The following is a 21,761-nucleotide window of genomic DNA, read 5'->3' on the forward strand; positions in this document are numbered from 1 at the left end:
CTAATGATGTTGAACATAATTTTCCTATGCTTGTTTGCCTCCGTATAGCAAACAAGACGTTTTTCTTGTCATGTGTGCTTGTGCACACACCCATTTTCTTTTTTACTTTCTTTCTTTTTTTGTTTGAAATAAGACTTTAATGTGCACAAAGAAAGTTCACGTTAGTGACAGAGAGAGGAAGGAGGGTGAGGAGGACCCAGGAAGCCCAAGGAAACTAGAGTGTGGAGACAAAGGCCGTGGGGCAGAGGAAGTGGCTGGGAGGGAAGGAGAGCAGAGGGGTGGGCCAGGCAGGGCCGGGCTGCATCGTTGCCTGGTGGGGGTCAGGGGCAGTGTGGAGGCAGGCTCTTACTTCATCACAGTGGTCTTCCTCTGGCCTCCGTTCTTCACTTCCTTCTGTTCCCTGAGCCCTGTTCACTTCCTGCCAGAGCCTAGAGCCTGGGGCCATCCCTGTCCTGCTCCTTTAGTCTTTCCAGGGGCTGAAGTACTGGGCCTGCGGCCAGCAGTGGGGCCAGCAGCACCTTCTAGCGGATATAGGTCTGGGCAGCTAGGTCCTTGAGTCTGGTCGGGTGCGTGGCCTGGGGGCCCTCCCGGGTATGGTTGCTGAGGGGCAGTCCAACTGCATTCACGGCTGCTGCAGCCCCCCCCATTGGTCTGGAGTAATGTCCTGCAGCTGACCACCACCCCAACAAGTGTCAGAAGAGTGGGACACAGGGAGCAAACGTTATCATCTTGTTTGGTGCTGGCCTTTTGCTATTGCTCCTGGCACGGTGGCAAGGTCTCAGAGCCCAGGTACTGCCTGAGGGATGATGGCCTCATGAGGCTCAGGAGCTGGCTGAGCAAAGACAGCTGGGCCTTCTCTTGCCAGAGAGGGAGTAGTGTCTCTTGCTGGTCCAGCATCCGTGCAACAACCACAAGGCTGAGCTGGCTTTGAAGCTGCCTAGTCTGGGAGGTCAGAAAGAACTATGCAAGTACCAGCAGATTGTGGCGGTACTCTGACACCTTGCTTGGGGTGCAGCACAGCTGCTGGAGCTTCCCTGGCCACCCCTGGAAGTTCTCGAGCAGCAGAAGGCACAGACTGATGGCGATCAGTCTTGGGCAGCAGGTGGAGCCCCACGTCTAGGCTGACTCAGCACAGCGGCTCCATCAGGCCCAAGAGGTCCCTGGCTGGGCCAGGGCACACAGTGTCAGGAACTTATGGATGTAGCTCAGGCTGATGTCCAAGGCAGTCTCTGGGGGAGTGTCCTGCTGCTCAGTTCAGCTCAGGCTACTGTTATGGTTTTTTAGTGGTTTTTTAAAAAATTTATTATCTTATTTTGAGAGAGAGAGAGAGCAGGGAAAGGGCAGAGAGTAAGAGAGAAACTCCCAAGCAGGGTCCACGCTGTCAGCACAGAGCCCAACACAGGGCTTAATCTCACAGTTAATGAGATCATGATCTGAGCCGAGGTCAAGAGTCAGATGTTTGACTGACTGAGCCACCCAGGTGCCCCATGGCCACTGTCATTTTTAAGCACTCTCCCACTGTGCCAACAGGGTCCCTGTAGGCCCAGAGCAGGGTTGTGGGCTCCCAGGATGTGAAATGCCTTCATGACCTCTTGCAGCAAAGGGGCACCACCAGTGCTTGTCTCCATCAGACTGATGGAAGAGCCCGTCCATGTTGAGATCCCATAGGAGGCCAAAGACTCCTGAAGAAGTTTCTGGAGACTGTGTCAGCAGCTGGAAGAGCCACTGGAGCAGGAGCACCAGGTAGTCAGGGGTGTGCAGGTAGAGGCCGCACAGGAAGGAGAGCTGCTGGGCCGACGGGAAGTGAGGAACAGCCCTTCCAGGTGGCTGTGTGACTTCAGGTGTAAACAATCCAGGATGCAACACAGGGGGGACAGCTGGGTAGAAACAGTCTGTCCAGGATGTGCTGGTGGAATGACCTGCAGTGACGTGAAAAATCTCTCCACTAGCATCCTGTGCCCAAGTGTGGCAGGCACTTCATCTTCTTCTAGACCAGGGAGTCAAGGTTGGGACAGTTGTGCAGAAGCAGTTCCTCTTGCCCTTGCTCCAGGCCCTGTTCCTCCTTCTCCTGCACTGAGTGATCTAAGCTATTGACGTAGGTCTGTGAGGCCACAGAGGTGAACTGGAACAAGGTGTGGGTGTCCGCCACTGGAGCCAGAGTCTTCGGGCTTGGGACTGCCATGTTCGAGAACAGCTCCTCCAGTGAGGCCAGGCTTCCCTGGAGGTCTGAGTCTGGGGTCTTGTTCTAACTCTTCAGGCAGCTTGTGGGCCCACGTCCTCCAGCTCTGAGGTCCTGCCATGGCCACACACCTTTGGGCTGGAGCCCCCCTGCCAGCCTGTGATACCCTCAGGTCCAGGAACTCTATAGGCAGTGGGTTTCAGTCATTGGGGAACATATCCTCAGCCGCCTGCACCTTGGGCTTCCATGACAACGTGGGAGTTGGAGCTGAGGTGGGACTGCAGCAACACCGGGCAGGGTAGAGGAGTCTCTGGTACAGAGGTGCTCGAAGCAGCCGCCCTTCAGGTTGGGAAACAGGATGGACATCACAGCAGCTGTCTGGACCCCTTCTCTCCGAGGAAGGGCTAGTGGTGTCTTCTGGGGCCTGGCCGTCTGCAGACAGCAGGACGTTTTTTCCTCCAGGGCCGCCAGGCCTCCCCATGGCCCCAGTGTTGCATATGGGCAGGTTGCGCCTGGGCAGGCAACAGCCGCCTACCACTCGGACACGGGCACACGGCCACATGCATCCATTTTCTAATGATGCTTTTTCAAACCAGGATTTTATATTGATTATTAAGCAAAAAAATAGCCTTTATCTTTCTGTCTTAAAAAAGTAATCATCTTGGGGCACCTGGTGGCTCAGTCGGTTAAGCGTCCAACTCTTGATTTTGGCTCAGGTCATGATCTTGAGGTTCATGGGATCCAGCTTCACATGGCAGAACCTGCTTGGGATTCTCTCTCTCCCTCTTTCTACCCCTCCCTCAAGTGTGTGATCATTCTCTTTCTCTCTCTCTCTCAAAATAAATAAATAAAAATTTAAAAAGAATAACAAACACCTTTAAAAACAGCCACCTTGCCACAAAACAAATTTTGATAAATTTTTGAAAGATCGAAATCATACAAAGTATCATTTCCAATCAAAATGAAATAAAACTAGAAATCAACAGAAGGAAAGCTGAAAAATTCCACAGATGTGTGGGAATTAAACAATACAGTTGACCCTTGAATGACACAGGTTTGAACTACACAGGTCCACATATATGTAGATTTTTTTACATACAGCATTGTAAATATATTTTCCTTATGATTTTCTTAATAACCTTTTTTCTCTAGCTTACTGTGTTTTAATAATACAGCATATAATACATATAACATACAAAATATATGTTAATTGACTATGTTATCAATAAGGCTTTCAGGCAACAGTAGGCTATTAGTAGTTAAGTTTTTTGAGGAGTCAAAAGTTATGTGCAGATTTCACTTGGGGGGGGTCAGTTAGTGCCCCAATGCTCACATTGTTCAAGGGTCAACTGTACTCCTAAAAAATCCATTGACCAAAGAAGAAATCACAAGAGAAATCAGAAAATATCTTGAGACAAATGAAAATGAAAACACAACATGTCAGACTTATGGAATGCAACAAAAGCAGTGCTAAGAGGAAAATGTGTGGCTATAACCATTTACTTTAAAAAAAAAAAAAGATTTCAATTCAGTAGCCTATTCTTACACCTTAAGAACTAGAAAAAGAAGAACTAACCCTAAGGCTACCACCAGGAAGGAAATAATAAAGGAAGATAGGGAAAATAAAAGATTATAAGAAAAAAAGGTATATAAAACAGAGAATAGGAAAGCAAGAGAGAAAAATCAATAAACCCAATACTTGGTTCTTTGAAAAGATCAATACTATTGACAAACCATTAACTAGGTAGACTAAGAATAAAAGAAGACCTAATTAAAAGTAGAAATGAAAAAGGGAACATTACTAATAATTTTACAGAAATAAAAAGGATTATCAGAGAGTACTATGAGCAGTCATATACCAACAAATGAGATAATCTAGAAGAAATTGACGTATTTCTTGAAACATACAAATTACCTGAAGTTACTCAAGATGAAATAGAAAATCTCAACAGGTGTATAGTAAGAGTCAACCAGTGATCAAAAACCCAATTAAAAGAAACAAACACAAGCAACAAAAAACATGACCTGATGGTTTCCCTGGTGAATTCTACCAAACATTTAAAAAAGAATTAATACCAGTCACTCTCAAACTCTTCCAAAAAATTGAAGAAGAAAGAACACTTCCAAACTCAATATTCTATGAGGCCAGCCTTACCGTGATACCAAAACCAGACAAAGACACTACCAGAAAAGAAAACTACACGTATAAATATTGATGTAAAAATCCTCACCAAAATACTAGCAAACCAAATTCAGCAAATTAAAGGATTTATGTGTTGTAACCAAGCGGCCTTTATTCCTGGAGTGCCAAGATAGTTCAACACTTGAAAATCAATCAACGTACTATACTACATCAACAAAATGAAGAGAAAAACAGCGTGATCATCTCAATCGATTCTGAAAAAGCATTTGACAAAATTCCATACCCTTTCATGATGAAAACACTCAACAAACTAGGAATAGAAGGAAAAGACCTCAACATAACAAAAGCCATTTATGAAAAACTCACAGCAAACATCATACCCAGTTACGAAAGACTGAAAGTTTTTCCTCTAAGATCAGGAATAAGTCAAGGATGTCTGCTTTTGCCACTTCTATTTAACATAATAAGGAAAGTCCTGGTGTGAGCAATTAGGCAAGAAAAGAAAAAGGCATCTAAATTGGAAAGGAATAAAATTAGCTTTGTTTATGGATGACGTGATCTTGTATATAGAAAACCCTAAGGATTAAAAAAAAAAAAAACCCAACAACACAACATTGTCAGAGGTAATAAATGAAATTGAAATTGAAATAAATGAATTGAAAAAAGTTGCAGGAGGGGCGCCTGGGTGGCGCAGTCGGTTAAGCGTCCGATTTCAGCCAGGTCACGATCTCTCGGTCCGTGAGTTCGAGCCCCGCGTCAGACTCTGGGCTGATGGCTCAGAGCCTGGAGCCTGTTTCGGATTCTGTGTCTCCCTCTCTTTCTGCCCCTCCCCCGTTCATGTTCTGTCTCTCTCTGTCCCAAAAATAAATAAACGTTGAAAAAAAAAAAATTTTAAAAAAAAAGAAAAAAGAAAAAAGTTGCAGGAAACAATGTCAACACACACAAAAATTAGTTGCTTATCTATATACTGACAGTGAACAATCTGAAAAGGAAAATTAAGAGAGATAATTCTATTCACAAAGGTATAAAAAATACTAAAATACTTAGAAATTTAACTAAGGAGGGAAAAGACTTGTACGTTGAAAACTATAAAACATTACTGAAAGAAATTTAAGAAGAAACAAATAAATGGAAAGACATCCCCTGATCATGGATTAGAAGATTAATATTGTTAAGATATCAGTACTACTCAAAGCAATGATTCGGTATATCCCTGTCAAATTTCCAATGAGTTTTTTTCAGAAACAGAAAAAACTAAAATTCATATGGAACCTTGAAACAGTCTTGGAAAATTACAAATCTGGACAACTCATGCTTCCTGATTTCAAAACTTGTCAAACCACTGCAGTACTAACATAAAGATGGACATATAGGGGCTCCTGGATGACTCAGTGCTTTAAGCGGCTGACTCTTGATTTCAGCTCAGGTCATAATCTCAAGGTTCTCTCTGAGAGCCTCTCTCTCTCTCTGAGAGAGATCTCTCTCTCTCTCCCCCTCCCCCCCCCCCCCAAATAAATAAATAAACCTAAAACAAAAACATATGGACATACAGACCAATAGAATATAATGGGCAGCCCAGAAATAATCCTCATATACATGGCCAAATGATTTTTGACAAGATTGTCAAGAGTATTTAATGGGGAAAAGATAATCTTTTCAACAAATGGTTCTGGGGAAACTGAATATCTAAATGTTAAAGAATAAAACCTTAGCTAACATTATATGCAAAAATTAACTCAAAATGAATTAACTAATGGGGTACTTGGGTGGTTCAGTCAGTTAAGCATCCAACTTGGCTCAGGTCATGATCTCGTGGTCCATGAGTTCGCGCCCCATGTCTGGCTCTGTACTGACATCTCAGAGCCTGGAGCCTGCATCGGATTCTGTGTCTCCCTCTCTCTCTGCCCCTTCCCCACTCATGCTGTGTCTCTCTCTCTGTCTCAAAAATAAATAAACACTAAAAATAATTTTTTTTAAATGAATTAACTACGCATAAAACCTAATGCTTTAAAACTCAGAGGAATACATAGGAGAAAAGTTTTGTGAAATTGGATTTGACAGTGATTTTTTGGATTAAAAAAATGTAAATTGGACTACCTCATAATCAAAACTTGTAATGCATCAAAGGACAAAGTCGACAGTGAAAAGGCAGTCTATGAAATGGGAGAAAATATTTGCAAAATTATATGTCTGAAAGGATTGATAATCAGAATATATAAAGAATACTTAGAACACAACAACAAAGAAGCAGACACCCCAATTCAAAAATAAGCAAAGACTTAAAAGATATGTTTCCAAAGAAGAGATACAAATGGCCAATAAACACATGAAAAAATGCTCAACATAACTAATCATTAGAGAAAATGAAAATCAAAACCACAATGAATCACCACTTCACATCCATTAGGATGGCTATTATAAGAAATAAATAAAGAAATAAATAACAAGAATGTGGAGAATTCCCTTATATACTGTTGGTGAGAATGTAAAATGGTGTAGTCACTATTGAAGACAATATGGCGAATTCATAAAAAAGTAAATATTGAATTACCGTGTGATCCAACCGTTCCACTTCTGGGTATATATCTAAAAGAACTGAGAGCAGTGACTCAAAGAGATATTTGTATACCCATATTCATAACAGTATTAATCACAGTAGCTAAAAGATGGAAACAACCCAGGTGTCCATCAATGGATGAATGGGTAAACATAATGTGCTATATGTATACAGTGGAATATAATTCAGCCCTAAAAAAAGAAAGAAATTCTGAAACATACTACTACGTGGAGGAATCTTGAAGACCTTATAGTAAGTGAAATAAGCAGTCATAATAGGCTAATTACTATATGGTTCCATTTACATGAGAATACTATTTGTCAAATTCATAGACACAGAGAATAGAATGGTGGTTGCCAGGGTCTGTCGGGGAGGGGAAACGGGAGGTTATTTCATGGGCTCAGAGTTTCAGTTTGAGAAGATAAAAAATCCCAGAGATGGGTGGTGATGATTTCCCAAACACTGAAAATATTCTTTTTTTAAAAAAATTTTTTAATTTATTTTTGAGACAGAGACAGAGCATGAGCAGGGGAGGGGCAGAGAGAGGGGGAGACACAGAATCTGAAGCGGGCTCCAGGCTCTGAGCTGTCAGCACAGAGCCCGAGGCGGGGCTCCAACTCACGGAGCATGAGATCATGACCTGAGCTGAAGTTGGACACTCAACTGACTCAGCCACCCAGGCGCCTCCCCCTTTTTTTTTTAAATTGTTTTTAATGTTATTTATTTATTTTAGGAGAAAGAGAGACAGCATGAGCGGGGGAGGAGCAGAGAGAGGGAGACAGAATCCGAAGCAGGCTCCAGGCTCTGAGCTGTCAGCACAGAGCCCAATGCGGGGCTCGAACTCATGAACTGTGAGATCATGACCTGAGCCAAAGTCGGATACTTAACTGACTGAGCCACCCAGTCACCCCAAACACTGCAAATATTCTTAACTCCGCTGAACTGTAAGTTTAGAAATGGTTAAAATGATAAATTTTATGATATATATTTTACTTCAATAAAAGAAAAAAAATTTAAAAAGAAATCATCTTAGTATAAAAGATATGGAATGCTTTAACTTCTGATATGCATAATTTTCTGCCTATAATATAAAAATAATTTTAATATGAATTTGACTTTTTAGCAGAGTAAAATAAGCATTTAGTAATATTCTCCCCCACATGTTAATTGACCTTTGTAGTCGGAAAACACCTGAGTGTCTGTTATTGGGAAGTAGTATAATTAGCCATTGCATATCCAAGGAGTTGCTTAAAAGTACGGGCTCTGGAACCATACCAACTGGATTCTTAGCCAAACTCCACTGCCCACTACATCTATAATTGTGGGCAAGGTACTTAACTATTGCTGCTTGCCTCAGTTTAGTCTTCTTTAACGTGAGGTTAAGGATAGTGTGTACCTTACTGATTTGTTACAAGAATTAAATGAATTAATACATAAAAAACATTTAGAACAAAGTCTGGCATATATTATTACTATTACACTATAATTACTACTACTACCGTGTTATCATTCTTATTATTTAGTAGCAGTTAAAAAAGGAGGCCACAGGATCTGTCCATATTGACATGAGAAGTATCCACAATATATATTAGCAACAGTGGGTTACTGAATAATACGTATAATTTGTATGGTAGCTTTTATTCCTGCTGTTGGAATATGTTGTGTTGAGTACATATCAGAAAAAAATACTTCCATCTTGAAAAAAAATCACATTCTTTTGTCAGTATTGTTATTACATTGTACTTTTAATGTTTAGAAAATAGCCTTTAGGAAAAAAATCAAAGACTTTGAAAAAATAATTCATGTACCATGTAGAATTTCATTTAAAAGTAGAAATTTTACAGTGTGATAGTATCTTCAAGATAAAGTTGTGGTGTGAATTTAAAAGCACTAGACAGAGGGCTTATTTCTTCTATAGATTGCTTATTTATAGAGACAGTAAAATTGTAGTTTTCTTTTTTTTTTTTAAGTGTTTATTTAAATTCCAATTAGTAGGGGCACCTGGGTAGCTCAGTCGGTTGAGTGTCCAACTCTTGATTTCGGTTCAGGCCATGATCTCAGAGTCGTGGGATCGAGCCCACCATTGGGCTCCTCACTGAGCATGGGGCCAGTTTAAGAGTCTCTCCCTCTGCCCCTCTCCCCCACTCACATACTCTTTCTCTCTAAAATAAAAGATAAAAATAAAAAATTCTGGTCCGTTAACATACAGTGTAATATTAGTTTCAGGTGCACAGTACAGTGAGTCAACACTTCCTGATCACCCAGTGATCATCACAAGTGCTCTCCTTAATTCCTATCACCTATTTAACTTCTACCCCTCCACCTCTCCTCTTGTAACCATCAGTTTGATCCCTATAATTAAGAGTCTGTTCCTTGGTTTCCTCTTTTTTTCTCCCTTTGCTCATTTGTTTCGTTTCTTAAATTTCACATATAAGTGAAATCATAGGGTATTTGTCTTTCTCTGACTGACTTATTTCACTTAGCAGCTATCTCTAGCTCTATACACGGTGTTGCAAATGGCAAGATTGTGTTCTTTTTATGGCTGAGTTGTATTCTGGTGTGTGTGTGTGTGTGTGTGTGTGTGTGTGTATGTATATACACCACGTCTTTTTAAAAACTTTTTTTACTGTTTCTTTTTGAGAAATAGAAAGTGTGAGTGGGGGAGGGGGAGAGAGAGAGTGAGACACAGAATCCAAAACAGGCTCCAGGCTCTGAGCTGTCAGCACAGAGCCTGACAAGGGGCTCAAACTTATGAACCATGAGATCATGACCTGAGCCGACATTGGATGAGTCGACTGAGCCACCGAGGCACTCCCTGCCCCCCACCCCGACATCTTCTTTATACATTCTTCAATCAGTGACACTTGGGCTGTTTCCATAATTTGGCTATTCTAGATAATGCTGCTATAAACATCGAGGTGCATGTATCCCTTTGAATTAGTATTTTTGTATTCTTTGGGTAAATACCTAGTAGTGTGATTGCTGGATTGCAGAGTGGTGGTATTTTTAACTTTTTGAGGAACTGCCGTACTGTTTTCTAGAGTGGCTGCACTAGTTTGCATTTCGGCTAACAGTGTAACAGAGTTCCTTTTTCTCCACATCCTGGCCAACACCTGTTGTTTCTTCTGGTGTTGATTTTAGCCATTCTGACAGGTGTGAGGTGATACCTCATTATAGTATTTCCCTAATGATGAGTGATGTTGTGCATCCTTTCATGTGTCTGTTGGTTATCTGTATGTCTTTTTTGAAAAGATGTCTGTTTATGTCTTCTGCCCATTTTTAAATTGAATTGTTTGGTTTTAGGGTGTTGTTTTAGAAGTTCTTTACATATTTTAGATACTAACCCTTTATCAGATATGGCATATCTTCTCCCATTCCATAAGGAGAACAAATATTGTTACAATGTCGATTCTACAATCTACACATTTAATGCTATCCCTATCAAAATACCAACAGCATTTTTCACAGAATCTAGGACAAACAATTTTAAAATTTGTATGGAACCACAAAAGACCCCGAATAGCCAAAGCAGCCTTGAAAAAGAAAAGCAAAGCCAGAGGCATCACAATTCCAGACTTCAAGTTATATTACAAAGCTGTAGTGATCAAAATAGTATGGTACTGGCACAAACATAGACACATAGGTCAATGGAACAGAATAGAAAACCCAGAGATGAACCCACAAATATATGTTCAATCTTTTACAAAGCAGGAAGGAATATCCAATGAAAAAGACAGTCTCCTCAACAAGTGGTGTTGGAAAAACTAGATAGCAACATGCAAAAGACTGAAACTGGACCACTTTCTTATACCCTACACGAAGGTAAATTCAAAAGGGATTAAAGACCTAACTGTGAGACATGAAATCATAACTCTCCTAGAAGAGAGCATAGTAATTTCTTTGACATCAGCCTTAGCAACTTCTTTTTAGATAAGTCTCCTGAGGCAAGGGAGACAAAAACAAAAACTATTGGGACTTTATCAAAATAAAAAGCTTCTGCACAGTGAAAGAAACAATCAGCAAACTAAAAGGTAACCCATAGAATGTGAAATTGCAATTTTCAGTTGTATCTTTAGTAAAATGTGTTCTCTTTTTCTTAGCCGTTTAGTATTGATTAGTGTAACTTCTGTTTCCTACGTTAAATAACTGTATTACTCATATGGTTTGGCAAATTTATTACTAATTTTTTTTCTTGTGTCAGTTATGTCACTGCTTCCTAAATATACTTCTATGTTTCTATGGTTTTGGATCATATTTACATTGTAAAGGGGAAATAACATAGAAATCTCCTCTCATCACATTTTGTGATTGAACAAAGCTTTGAATCCATAGAATAGGCAAGTCAATCTCCTCTCATTTCTTTCTCTTATATAACAAATTTTATAAAACATGTTTTAACTTTTTAAGTGAACTCTACCCCCAACATGGGGCTTGAACTCATGACCCCAAAATCAAGAGTTGCATGCTCTACTGATTGAGCCAGCTAGGTGCCCCTCATCTTTTTTTTTTTTTTAATGGAGAACACTCTATGACATGTATGTGAAAACCCAATAGAGAAGTTCCTTTATAGGTTTTTAACATTTTTAAAAATAAGCTCTATTCCAATGTGGGGCTTGATCTCACCACCCCAAGATCCAGAGTCACATGCTCTACCGACTAAGCCAACCAGCCACCTCTCTCATATAACATTTACAAGAGAAGAAAATTGGTTTTTCCCTTAACTATCTGAAAAATTTGCACCCTACCCATGAGGGTTAGGGTGATTCTTAGTGGCATATTGTGACAGGTTCTTCATTGTTGACTACTATTATCTATCTTCAGGGACTGATAATTCATCTAGGTTTGTAGAAACACAATGAAATGGCGGGGAAGTGGAACATGAGTTTGTGACTGCAAAAGACTGATGGTTATGTGAGAAATGACAGTTTCAGAGATTTTGTGAATGCATTTTCTGGGCAGTATGGTATTAAGAGAGTGGGAAAGAAACTGGCCATGTGAAGGTCAAATGCCAAAAGTCTTTAATAGAAATGTTTGCAGGGAAGGCGGTTAAGATGGCAGAGAAGAATGAAGACCCTGAACTTGTCTCATCTCTGAAACACAGCTAGATTAGTACCAAACCAATTTGAACACCTAGGAGATTGTTCTGAGGATTAACACAACAATCTGCATAACTTTAGCCACAGAACTCAGTGGCTACGCAGTGCAGAGAGGTGAACTGGGGGAGAGAAAAGCTGCAGAGGCTGGGGAGCTGTTTTTGCGGAGAGAAGACAGAGAAAGAAAGGAGAAGAGTACAGCACATTGGGATCATGCAAGAAAAGCACTCTCCCGAAAGTAGCTGGAGAGAAGGAGAGAGTGTGAAAACACTTGCAGGGGATTGAACCAGAAATTTGTTCCCCAAAACCATTGACAGGAGGAAAGGAGAGGGTTTCAATACCACCAGAATTCTATAAACAGTGGAGCACAGAATCTTAAGTTTTGGAGGTCAGTGCCTGGCAGTGCTCTGGTGAGGAAGCAAGGCAAATCCCCAGAAACAGGCAGTGTGGCCTGAAGGGTCCATGTGCCACATGAGGAGAAGCAGTTCTCCTGCTCAGAGTGCATTTGGTAGGGGCCATACGGCCTCCCCACAGGCAAAGGTCCCAGCAGACCCCAGAGAGCAGCCATTTTTGCTGACACTGGAACAAAGATGCCAGGATGAGGTAAAGCCTGGCACCAGCTGCGTGATGTGGTTTGCCATAAACTCTGAACCTGTGCTCCCATGTGATTGTACAGAAGTTTTCTGGGGCAAACTGGCACATGGCCACTGCTCAGTGATACCCTCCCGCAGAGAGTCAGTGCAGGTCCAAGCTGCAGGAGTCTCTGAACTGTGGTGTTTTCAAACACAACCCCATCTGAGTGAAAACTCTGGAGGGAGGTGCCACCTGACAGGCAGACAACTTGGACATGGATAAAATAGAAGCAGAGAATGGATGGAGGCCTGAAAAAAAGGAGGGGTGTTTGATCCTGAGTCAGTGAGAGCCTGAAGTTTCTGTGCCAGAGACTAGGGAGTTGGGTGAAGCCATCTCTGCCTCTCCCACACACAGGCATGCATGCACCATGGCCACACAACACTGATCCACCCAGTAAGCTATGCAGCACCACCTAGTGGAGCATGGAGCCTTTACACTAAGCCCTGCCCTACTGCACCCTCCAAGTACATCCCCTAGAAGATGGGTACAGGTCATGTCACCTGCTTAGTATACGGACTATAGAAGGCTTCATAGTTTCAGTCATAGGGGAAACGGGATGTAACTTCATTTGGGTTTCATTCTGTTTGCTGGTTCAATTGTCTTGTTTGTTTTCTTTGCTTCTGTTTTTGCTTAAATATTAGTTTTCCTTTTTCTTCTTTTTTCCTCATTCTTGGATACAGAAAGATAAATTTTTTTTTACATTACTTTTTAAATTTTTTACTCTACTTCATTTTCTTTATTTCATTCTATTTTATTATAAGTTTTTTAATTTTTAATTTTTTTCTTTTTTTCATTTCTTTTCCTTTTTTCTCTATCAAGCTTTTTCAGTAAGCAGACCAAAGCACACCTATGATCTAGCTTCCTTTATTTGATTTTTTTTTGTTTTTAATTTTTTAATTTAATTTTTTTTATTAAATTTTTTCTTCCTCTAAAATGGCAAAATGAAGGAATTCACCCCAAAAGAAAGAACAGGAAGAAATGACAGCCAGGGGCTTAACACAGATATAAGCAAGATGTCTGAACTAGAATTTAGAACCATGACAATAAGAATACTAGCTGGGGTTGAAAAAAGCATAGAATCCCTTTCTGTGGAAATAAAAGAAATAAAATCTAGTCAGGATGAAATTAAAAATGCTGTAACCGAGATGCAATCTTAAATGGATGCAACGATGGCAAGAATGGATGAAGCACAGCAAGGAATCAGTGATTTAGAAGATCAGATTTATAGACAATAATGAAGCTGAAAAAAAGGGGGAAACATAGGCAAAAGATCATAATATAAGACTTAGAGAACTCAGTGACTTATTAAAAAGGAATAACACTGAATCATAGGTGTCCCAGAAGATGAAGAGAGAGAAAAAGGGGCAGAATCTTGTTTATGTGTGAGCAAATTATAGCAGAAAACTTTCCTAAGCTGGGAAGGACATAGACCTCAAAGTCCAAGAAGTACAGAGAGCTCCCATTAGATTCAACCAAAACTGACCATCACTAAGGCATCTCATAGTCAAATTCACAAACTACACAGACAAGGAAAGAATTGTGAAAGCAGCAAGGGGAAAAAGTCAACCTATAAGGGAAGACAGATCAGGTTTGCAGCAGACCTATCCACAAAAACTTGGCAGGCCAGAAAGGAGTGGCAGGATATATTCAATGTGCTGAATCGGAAAAATATGCAGCCAAGAATTTTTTATCCAGCCAGGCTGTCATTCAAAAATAGAGATAAAGGGGCGCCTGGGTGGCGCAGTCGGTTGAGCGTCCGACTTCAGCCAGGTCACGGTCTCGCGATCCGTGAGTTCGAGCCCCGCGTCGGGCTCCGGGCTGATGGCTCGGAGCCTGGAGCCTGCTTCCGATTCTGTGTCTCCCTCTCTCTCTGCCCCTCCCCCGTTCATGCTCTGTCTCTCTCTGTCTCAAAAATAAATAAAAAACGTTAAAAAAAAAAAAAATAGAGATAGAGTTTCCCACAAATAAAAACTAAAGTTCATGACTGCTAAACCAGCCTTGCAAGAAATTTTAATGGGGACTCTTTGAGTGGAGAAAAGACAAAAAACAAAAAAGACCAAAAGCAACAAAGACTAGAAAGGACCAGAGAACATCATCAGAAAACCCAACACTACAGGCAACACAATGGCACTAAATTCATATCTTTCAGTACACACTGTAAATGTCAATGGACTAAACACTCCAGTCAAAAGACATAGAGTATCAGAATGGATAAGAAAACAAGACCCATCTATATTCTGCTTACAAGATACTCATTTTAGACCCAAAGACACTGACAGATTGAAAGTAAGGGGGTGGAAAACCATCTATCATGCTAATGGTCATCAAAAGAAAGCTGGAATAGGCATATCTAGGAATAAACCTAACCAAAGAGGTGAAAAATGTATACACTGAAAACTATAGAAAACTTATAAAATAAATTGAAGAAGACACAAAAAAATGGAAAAACATTCCATGCTCCTGGATTGGAAGAACAAATATTGTTAAAATGTCTATACTACCCAAAGCAATCTACATATTCAATGTAATCCTTATCAAAATAACACCATAATTCTTCACAGAGCTGGAACACACGATCCTAAAAATTTGTATGGAACCAGAAAAGACCCCAAATAGCCAAAGCAATCCTGAAAAAGAAAACCAAACAAAACTGTAGTCATCAAGACAGTATGGTATTGGCACAACAACAGACATATACGTCAATGGAACAGAATAGAGAACCCAGAAATGGACCCACAACCATATAGCCAACTAATCTTTGACAAAGCAGGAAAGAATATCCAATGGAAAAAAGATAGTCTCTTCAGCAAATGGTATTAGGAAAACTGGGCAGCGACAAGCAGAAGAATGAACCTGGACCACTTTCTTACACCAAACACAAAAATAAACTCAAAATGGATGAAAGACCTAAACATAAGACAGGAAGCCATCAAAATCCTAGAGGAGAGGGGCGCCTGGGTGGCTCAGTTAATCATCTGACTTTGGCTCAGGTCATGATCTCACCATTTGTGGGTTTGAGCCCTGTGTAGGGCTCTATGCTGACAGCTCAGAGCCTGGAGCCTGCTTTGGATTCTATATCTCCCTCTGTGTCTGCTCTCCTTCCCTGCTCACACTCTCTCTCTCAAAAATAAACATTAAAAAAAAATTTTTTTTTTAATCCTGAGGAGAAAACATGCAACAACCTCTTTGACCTGGGCCACAGCAACTTCTTACTTGACATGTCTCCAAAAGCAAGGGAAACAAAAGCAAAAATGAACTATTGGGACCTCATTAAGATAAAAACTTCCTGAATAGCAAAGGAAACAAATCAACAAAACTAAAAGGCAACCGACAGAATTGGAGAAGATATTTGCAAATGACATATCAGTTAAAGGATCAGTATCCAAAATCTGTGAAGAACTTATCAAACTCAACATCCAAAAAACTTATCAAACTCAGCATCCAAAAAACATTAATCCAGTGAAGAAATGGTCAAAAGACATGAATAGACACTTCAAAGAAGACATCCAGATTGCTAACAGACACATGAAAAGATGCTCAACATCACTCATCATCAAGGAAATACAAATCAAAATCACAATGAGGGGGCGCTATGGTGGCTCAGTTGGTTAAGCATCTGACTTTGGCTCAGGTCATGATCTCCTGGTTCGTGGATTCAAGCCCCGTGTCAGGGTCTGTGCTGACAGCTCAGAGCCTGGCGCATGCTTTGGAATCTGTGTCTTCCTCTCTCTCTGCCCCTCCCCGCTCATGTGCGCTCGCTCGCTCTCTCTCTCTCTCTCAAAAATAAACAAACGTTTTTAAAAAATAAAGCCACAATGAGATACCACTCACACTTGTCAGAATGGCTAAAATTAACAACTTCAGAAACAACAAATGTTGGCAAGGATGCAGAGAAAGAACCACCCTTTTGCACTGCTGGTGGGAATGCAAACTGATGTAGCCACTCTGGGAAATAGTATGGAGGTTCCTCAAAAAGTTAAAAATAGAACTACCCTATGACCCAGCAATTGCACTACTAGGTGTCTATCCAAAGCATACAAAAATGCTGATTCAAAGGGGCACGTGCACCCCAGTGTTTGTAGCAGCACTATTAACCATAGCCAAAGTATGGAAAGAGCCAAAATGTCCATCAACTGATGAATGGATAAAGAAGTGGTGTATATATATGCACGATGGAATATTACTCGACAATCAAGAAGAATGAAATCTTGCCATTTCCAACAACGTGGATGGAACTAGATTATGTTATGCTAAGAGAAATAAGTCAGAGAAAGACAAATATATGATTTCACTCATGTAATTTAAGAAACAAAACAGATGAACATAAGGTCATGAAAACACAGATAAACTATAAGAGACTCTTAAATACAGAGAACAAACTGAGCATTGCTAGCGCAGTGTTGGGTGGGGGGGAAGGGCTACAGGGGTGAGGGGCATTAAGGAGGATATCACGTTGTTGGGATGAGCGCTGGGTGTTATATGTAAGTGATGAATCACTAAATTCTACTCCTAAAATTATTATTACACTATATGTTAACAAATTTGGATTTAAATTTTTAAAAATAATAAAAAAACGAATGAATGAATGAAATGTTTGCAACTGTTGCATTTAAGTTTTAGGTCAGTTTTTTATAGAAACATTTTATTTCCTTATAAAGTATTGAGAATCAATTACATGATGTTTTGGTATGGCAAAAGGAAGACATGTTTTCTTTTTCTGTTTTAAAATTCTTGATTTTCAAACCCTTAATTTTAGACAAAAAGCTAAGAAGTGGTATGTCACAGTTATACTGAATGCATTTTGAAGGCAATGGATAGATTTTTGATAATGAAGTAATATTGTTTTCATAAGGAGAAATCCAGCTTACTTCATAATTTAGGTAATAAGTATATTGATTTTGGAACCAGGATAAATCCTCAGCCTTTGATCAGTCTGCCACTGGTATTTTCTCCAAAAATAGGTTTTAAAAAACAACTACAGGGGCACCTAGGTGGCTTGGCTGGTTAAGTGTCTGACTCTTGACTTCAGCTCAGGACATGATCTCATGGTTCATGTGATCTAGCCCCAGGTCCGGTTCTGCACTGACAACGTTGAGCCTGCTTGAATTCTTTCTAAATAAATAAACTTAAACATTTTTAAAAACTATAACTACAGAGATTTTTAGAAAATGGTTAGTAAAACCTAATAACCAGCTCAGCTACTGTGAATTAAACCATTTTGATCTTTGAGAAATAGTTTACTTAATGCTAGTGTCTAACTACTATTCTTTAAAGCCATTTTCTTGGGGTGCCTGGGTGGCTTAGTCAGTTAAGTGCTTGACACTTGGTTTTGGCTCAGGTCACGATCTCATGATTCGTGAGTTCAAGCCCCACATCAGGCTCCATGCTGATGGTGTGGAGCCTGCTTGGGATTCTCTCTCTCCCCCTCTCTCTCTGCCCCTCCCCTGCTCACTCTCTCATTCTCTCTCAAAATAAATAAATAAATTTTAAAAAATTAAAAATAAACCATTTTCTTTAAAAAGTAAATAAGGGGTGCCTGGGTAACTCAGACAGTTAAGCATCCGATTCCTGATATTGGCTCAGGTCATGATCTCTTGGTCATGGGATGAAGCCCCACGTCGGGCCCATGCTGAATCAAAATAAATAAGATTTTTTTTGAAAGCAAATAAGAATGAATCAGTTTAAGTGTTGAATGTCAGACAAGTGATACTCTATTTTACAAGAATTACAAATTGTTTATAATGGACATATATTGATAAAAATGGACATTACAAGAAAGATTTCATAGTAGCTTTAAATAAAACCTTTTGATAAGAAAAAAGCCATTTTTTAAATAACGCATTGCCTACTTTTATAGGACTGACTGCTGATGCTAGAGTGGTAATCAACAGAGCCCGTGTGGAGTGTCAGAGTCATAAGCTTACAGTTGAGGATCCAGTAACTGTAGAATATATAACTCGCTTCATAGCAACCTTGAAGCAGGTAAGCCAGTATTCCGACAGATTTCTTCAGGCTTTCTTCTTTTGCATCATTATGGTTCCTGTCATGGGAATACTATAAGCACTCCAGTCATTTAATCCATTAAATCTACTAAACTCCTTATTCCTCTTCACATTTACTTCATTTAATCCATTAAATCTACTAAACTCCTTATTCCTTCTCACATTTACTTCATATTCACACTCTTATTCCAGTGGACTGGATTGATTTGATCGTTAGAAACCTCAGTCACTATCAATTCTGGGAATTCTATTAAAATTTAAAAGAGCAATAAATCTCATATTTTAAGAGGATTTCTGTACTTCTCGTGATACAGTAACGAAAACCTTTTTCTTTTCTTTTAAGTTTACTAAAGAAATACCCATGATTCTTTCACCTGCAAACCTAAACAAAACTGATCATGTTTGGATTTGACTTCTGAATCCATACATAGATACACAGGTTGACATTACATATAATCATGATGTATATAAGTATTCTCTTACTCTCATTTTATGTGCCCTTTATGTATGCCAGCATAGTCCTTATGCATACTTACCATTCTTACTAACTATGTAATACTGTTTCCAGTTGCTCACTGGAAATTATTTAGATTGTTTCCAGTTTCTTTCCCTTTCTCATTCCCTTTCTCAATTTAGTACTTTAATAGCATTACTCTATCTTTGTCATAGCTTTTAGTTTTCTTTTTTGAATTATATTGTTAAATTAATTTTCAGTATGAGATTACTAGATTAGAGATTGTAATTGGTTTTAAGACTCTTGTTATATGTAGCTAAATTGCTTGGTAAAAAGATTGAACCAATTTTTATTGTGCAACCAGCAATGCATAAATGTATCCCTGAAGGATCATCAGCCTTGGGTTTCCATTTTTCTTTTATTTCGCAAATAAGTATAACATAGTACTGTAATAGTTGTTTTAATTTGTATTTTATAATTAGTAGTGAGGTTGATTTTCTTCCCACATGTTCATTTGCTATTTTCATTTCTTCTAGTGTAAACTATCTTTCCTTTTGACAGGCACTCTTGGTGGTTAAGAATGTGCCTCCAGGAGCACATTGGGGGTTTGAATCCTGGCTTTGCTACTTTCTAGTTAATGCCGTCAGCACACTATTTAGTCTGTTTTTTTTTGTAATTTTCTTCTTTATGGAATAAACATTACAATAATACCTAGTTCGTTGAGCTGCATTGTGAATTAAATGATTAATACATCTAAAGCATTTAGAATATTTTCTGGCATGGATTTAGTCATTGTCCATGTAGAGATTTCTTTATAGACTATATATTCTAGATACTAAACTTTTAGACTATATACTTATAAAAAATTACCCTATTTTGTTTTTTTTTTAATTCATGTCTCAAGGAAGTCCAACATTTTTATATTTTTCTACTTTATTTTGGCTTGATTTTCTCAGTCGTTAAAAAGGTACCCACTAAAAAACAAGATGTAGAGCATTGTATATACAAGGTTCCCAATTGTGGCTTTAGTTTTTCTTCTAGATATATAAAGGCTATACACAGAACATTTAATATACATTGTAAACCTGTAATAGTGGGGTTGCTACTGGGAAGGGGCCTGGGGCTGTGAGACAAAAGAGATCTTTTATGTACTCCTTTTGTACTTCTAAATTATTTTAACCCTGTGCAAGTACTACTTTTTCATTAAAGAAAAAAAAAAACATGGTTGTTTAAGCAAATAAGAGGGTCTCTCCTCTGAGGTATATTTACAAAACATTTACTTCATACCTCTGTGTGAACTAGGAATATTAAGAAATACAGGAGAATAAAGACACAAACCCTGCTCATTAAGAGTTTATTTATATTTGTAGCACAACTGTTTGCATTCAAAATTTGAAGTGGCTAATAAAAATATATAATAATAAAATGAAAAAAAGGTGTGGACTTGAGCTTTCTGTCAGGGCTGCCCTGTGCACGACTTCTAGGGGCACCAGTCTCAGAATTAGTGGGAATTCCACTCTCAGGAAGTTCCTGGCAGTAAAGTAAAAAGAAATACAATTGGTTTCCAGTGCCCTGTTGTCTGGGAGGGAAAAAAAAATGCTTTTTCTTCCAGAGAGATAAAGGTTTCCTTGTTTGGGAACTGAAAGAAATCTCTTAGTTGGGTTTTCTGTAGAGATAACTTAGTATAGAGTGAACAGAATATCCTTGATAATAGTATCAAGTAAAAGTACTGATTATAGTAGTGACAACTGTAGTATCTCTCAGAGTAAACCCCAAGGACTTCCTTCCAAAGCACAGCTCACTAAAATCAGCTTTACTAGGTGGGAACCAAAATGGTGTGACATATACAGTTCTCTGCTATATTAACAAGATTATAGTCTAGTTATGTTACCAAAAAGCATATAAAGCAATGAGAAAATAGTTTTAAGACCATATATAAGCACTCTTAATTATTTAATTTTACATACTGTATGCATTAATTTCATTAAAATTTCATCATGGATTGAAGTTACTCCAGAAGAAGTCAGAAAGAGGATCTTAAAGAAATACGGAATACTGTTAGAATTTCTTAGTTGGTAAGTAATAGTGCTGTTCTTTGTATGGCCTCATAGAAAAAGTAGTTGAAAAACACTTTATTTTTCAGAAATATACACAAAGCAATGGGCGAAGACCTTTTGGCATTTCTGCCTTAATTGTAGGTTTTGATGATGATGGTATCCCAAGATTATATCAGACTGATCCTTCTGGTACTTACCATGCTTGGAAGGTAAGTCATGAATTTGTTAATATAGTTTAGAAGTTAAGTAAATGTACTCACAGTAAAGTTTTATCGTTTTCAGGGACATGACAAAAATTATGTTGCATTAAAATATTTTTCTTAATTTTTTTAAGGTTTATTCATTTCTCAGAGAGAGAGCATGAGTGGGGGAGGGGCAGAGAGAGAGGGAGACACAGAATCTGAAACAGGCTCCAGGCTCTGAGCTGTCCGCACAGAGCCCGACTCTGGGCCTGAACTCACGGACCGCAAGATCATGACCCGAGCCGAAGTCGGATGCTTAACCAGGCGTCCCTTGTTGCATTAAAATACTGATGGTGGTACAAACTTTATGTAACCATTTAGCTAGTCACCAACTACGATGGTTTTTGATGGATAGAGAAACACTTTGTTTTATTAATCACAAGGTCTTTTCCTTTTGAAAA

The 21,761-nt window shown here is 39.2% G+C and overlaps 1 protein-coding gene and 1 pseudogene across 1 annotated transcript in view; one reads left to right on the top strand and one right to left on the bottom strand.

Annotated features, from left to right (window-relative positions):
- Positions 1–21,761, top strand: part of PSMA8 (proteasome 20S subunit alpha 8) — a 48,825-nt gene that overhangs the window by 15,422 nt on the left and 11,642 nt on the right. The window contains exons 3-4 of the mRNA XM_045457968.1: positions 18,463–18,587; positions 21,205–21,327. Of these exons, the coding sequence (XP_045313924.1) occupies positions 18,463–18,587; positions 21,205–21,327 (248 nt within the window). The remainder of the gene's footprint in view (positions 1–18,462; positions 18,588–21,204; positions 21,328–21,761) is intronic.
- Positions 461–12,674, bottom strand: LOC123588344 (annotated as a pseudogene).

The sequence above is a fragment of the Leopardus geoffroyi genome, chromosome D3 (assembly GCF_018350155.1).
Source record: "Leopardus geoffroyi isolate Oge1 chromosome D3, O.geoffroyi_Oge1_pat1.0, whole genome shotgun sequence".
NCBI lineage: Eukaryota > Metazoa > Chordata > Mammalia > Carnivora > Felidae > Leopardus > Leopardus geoffroyi.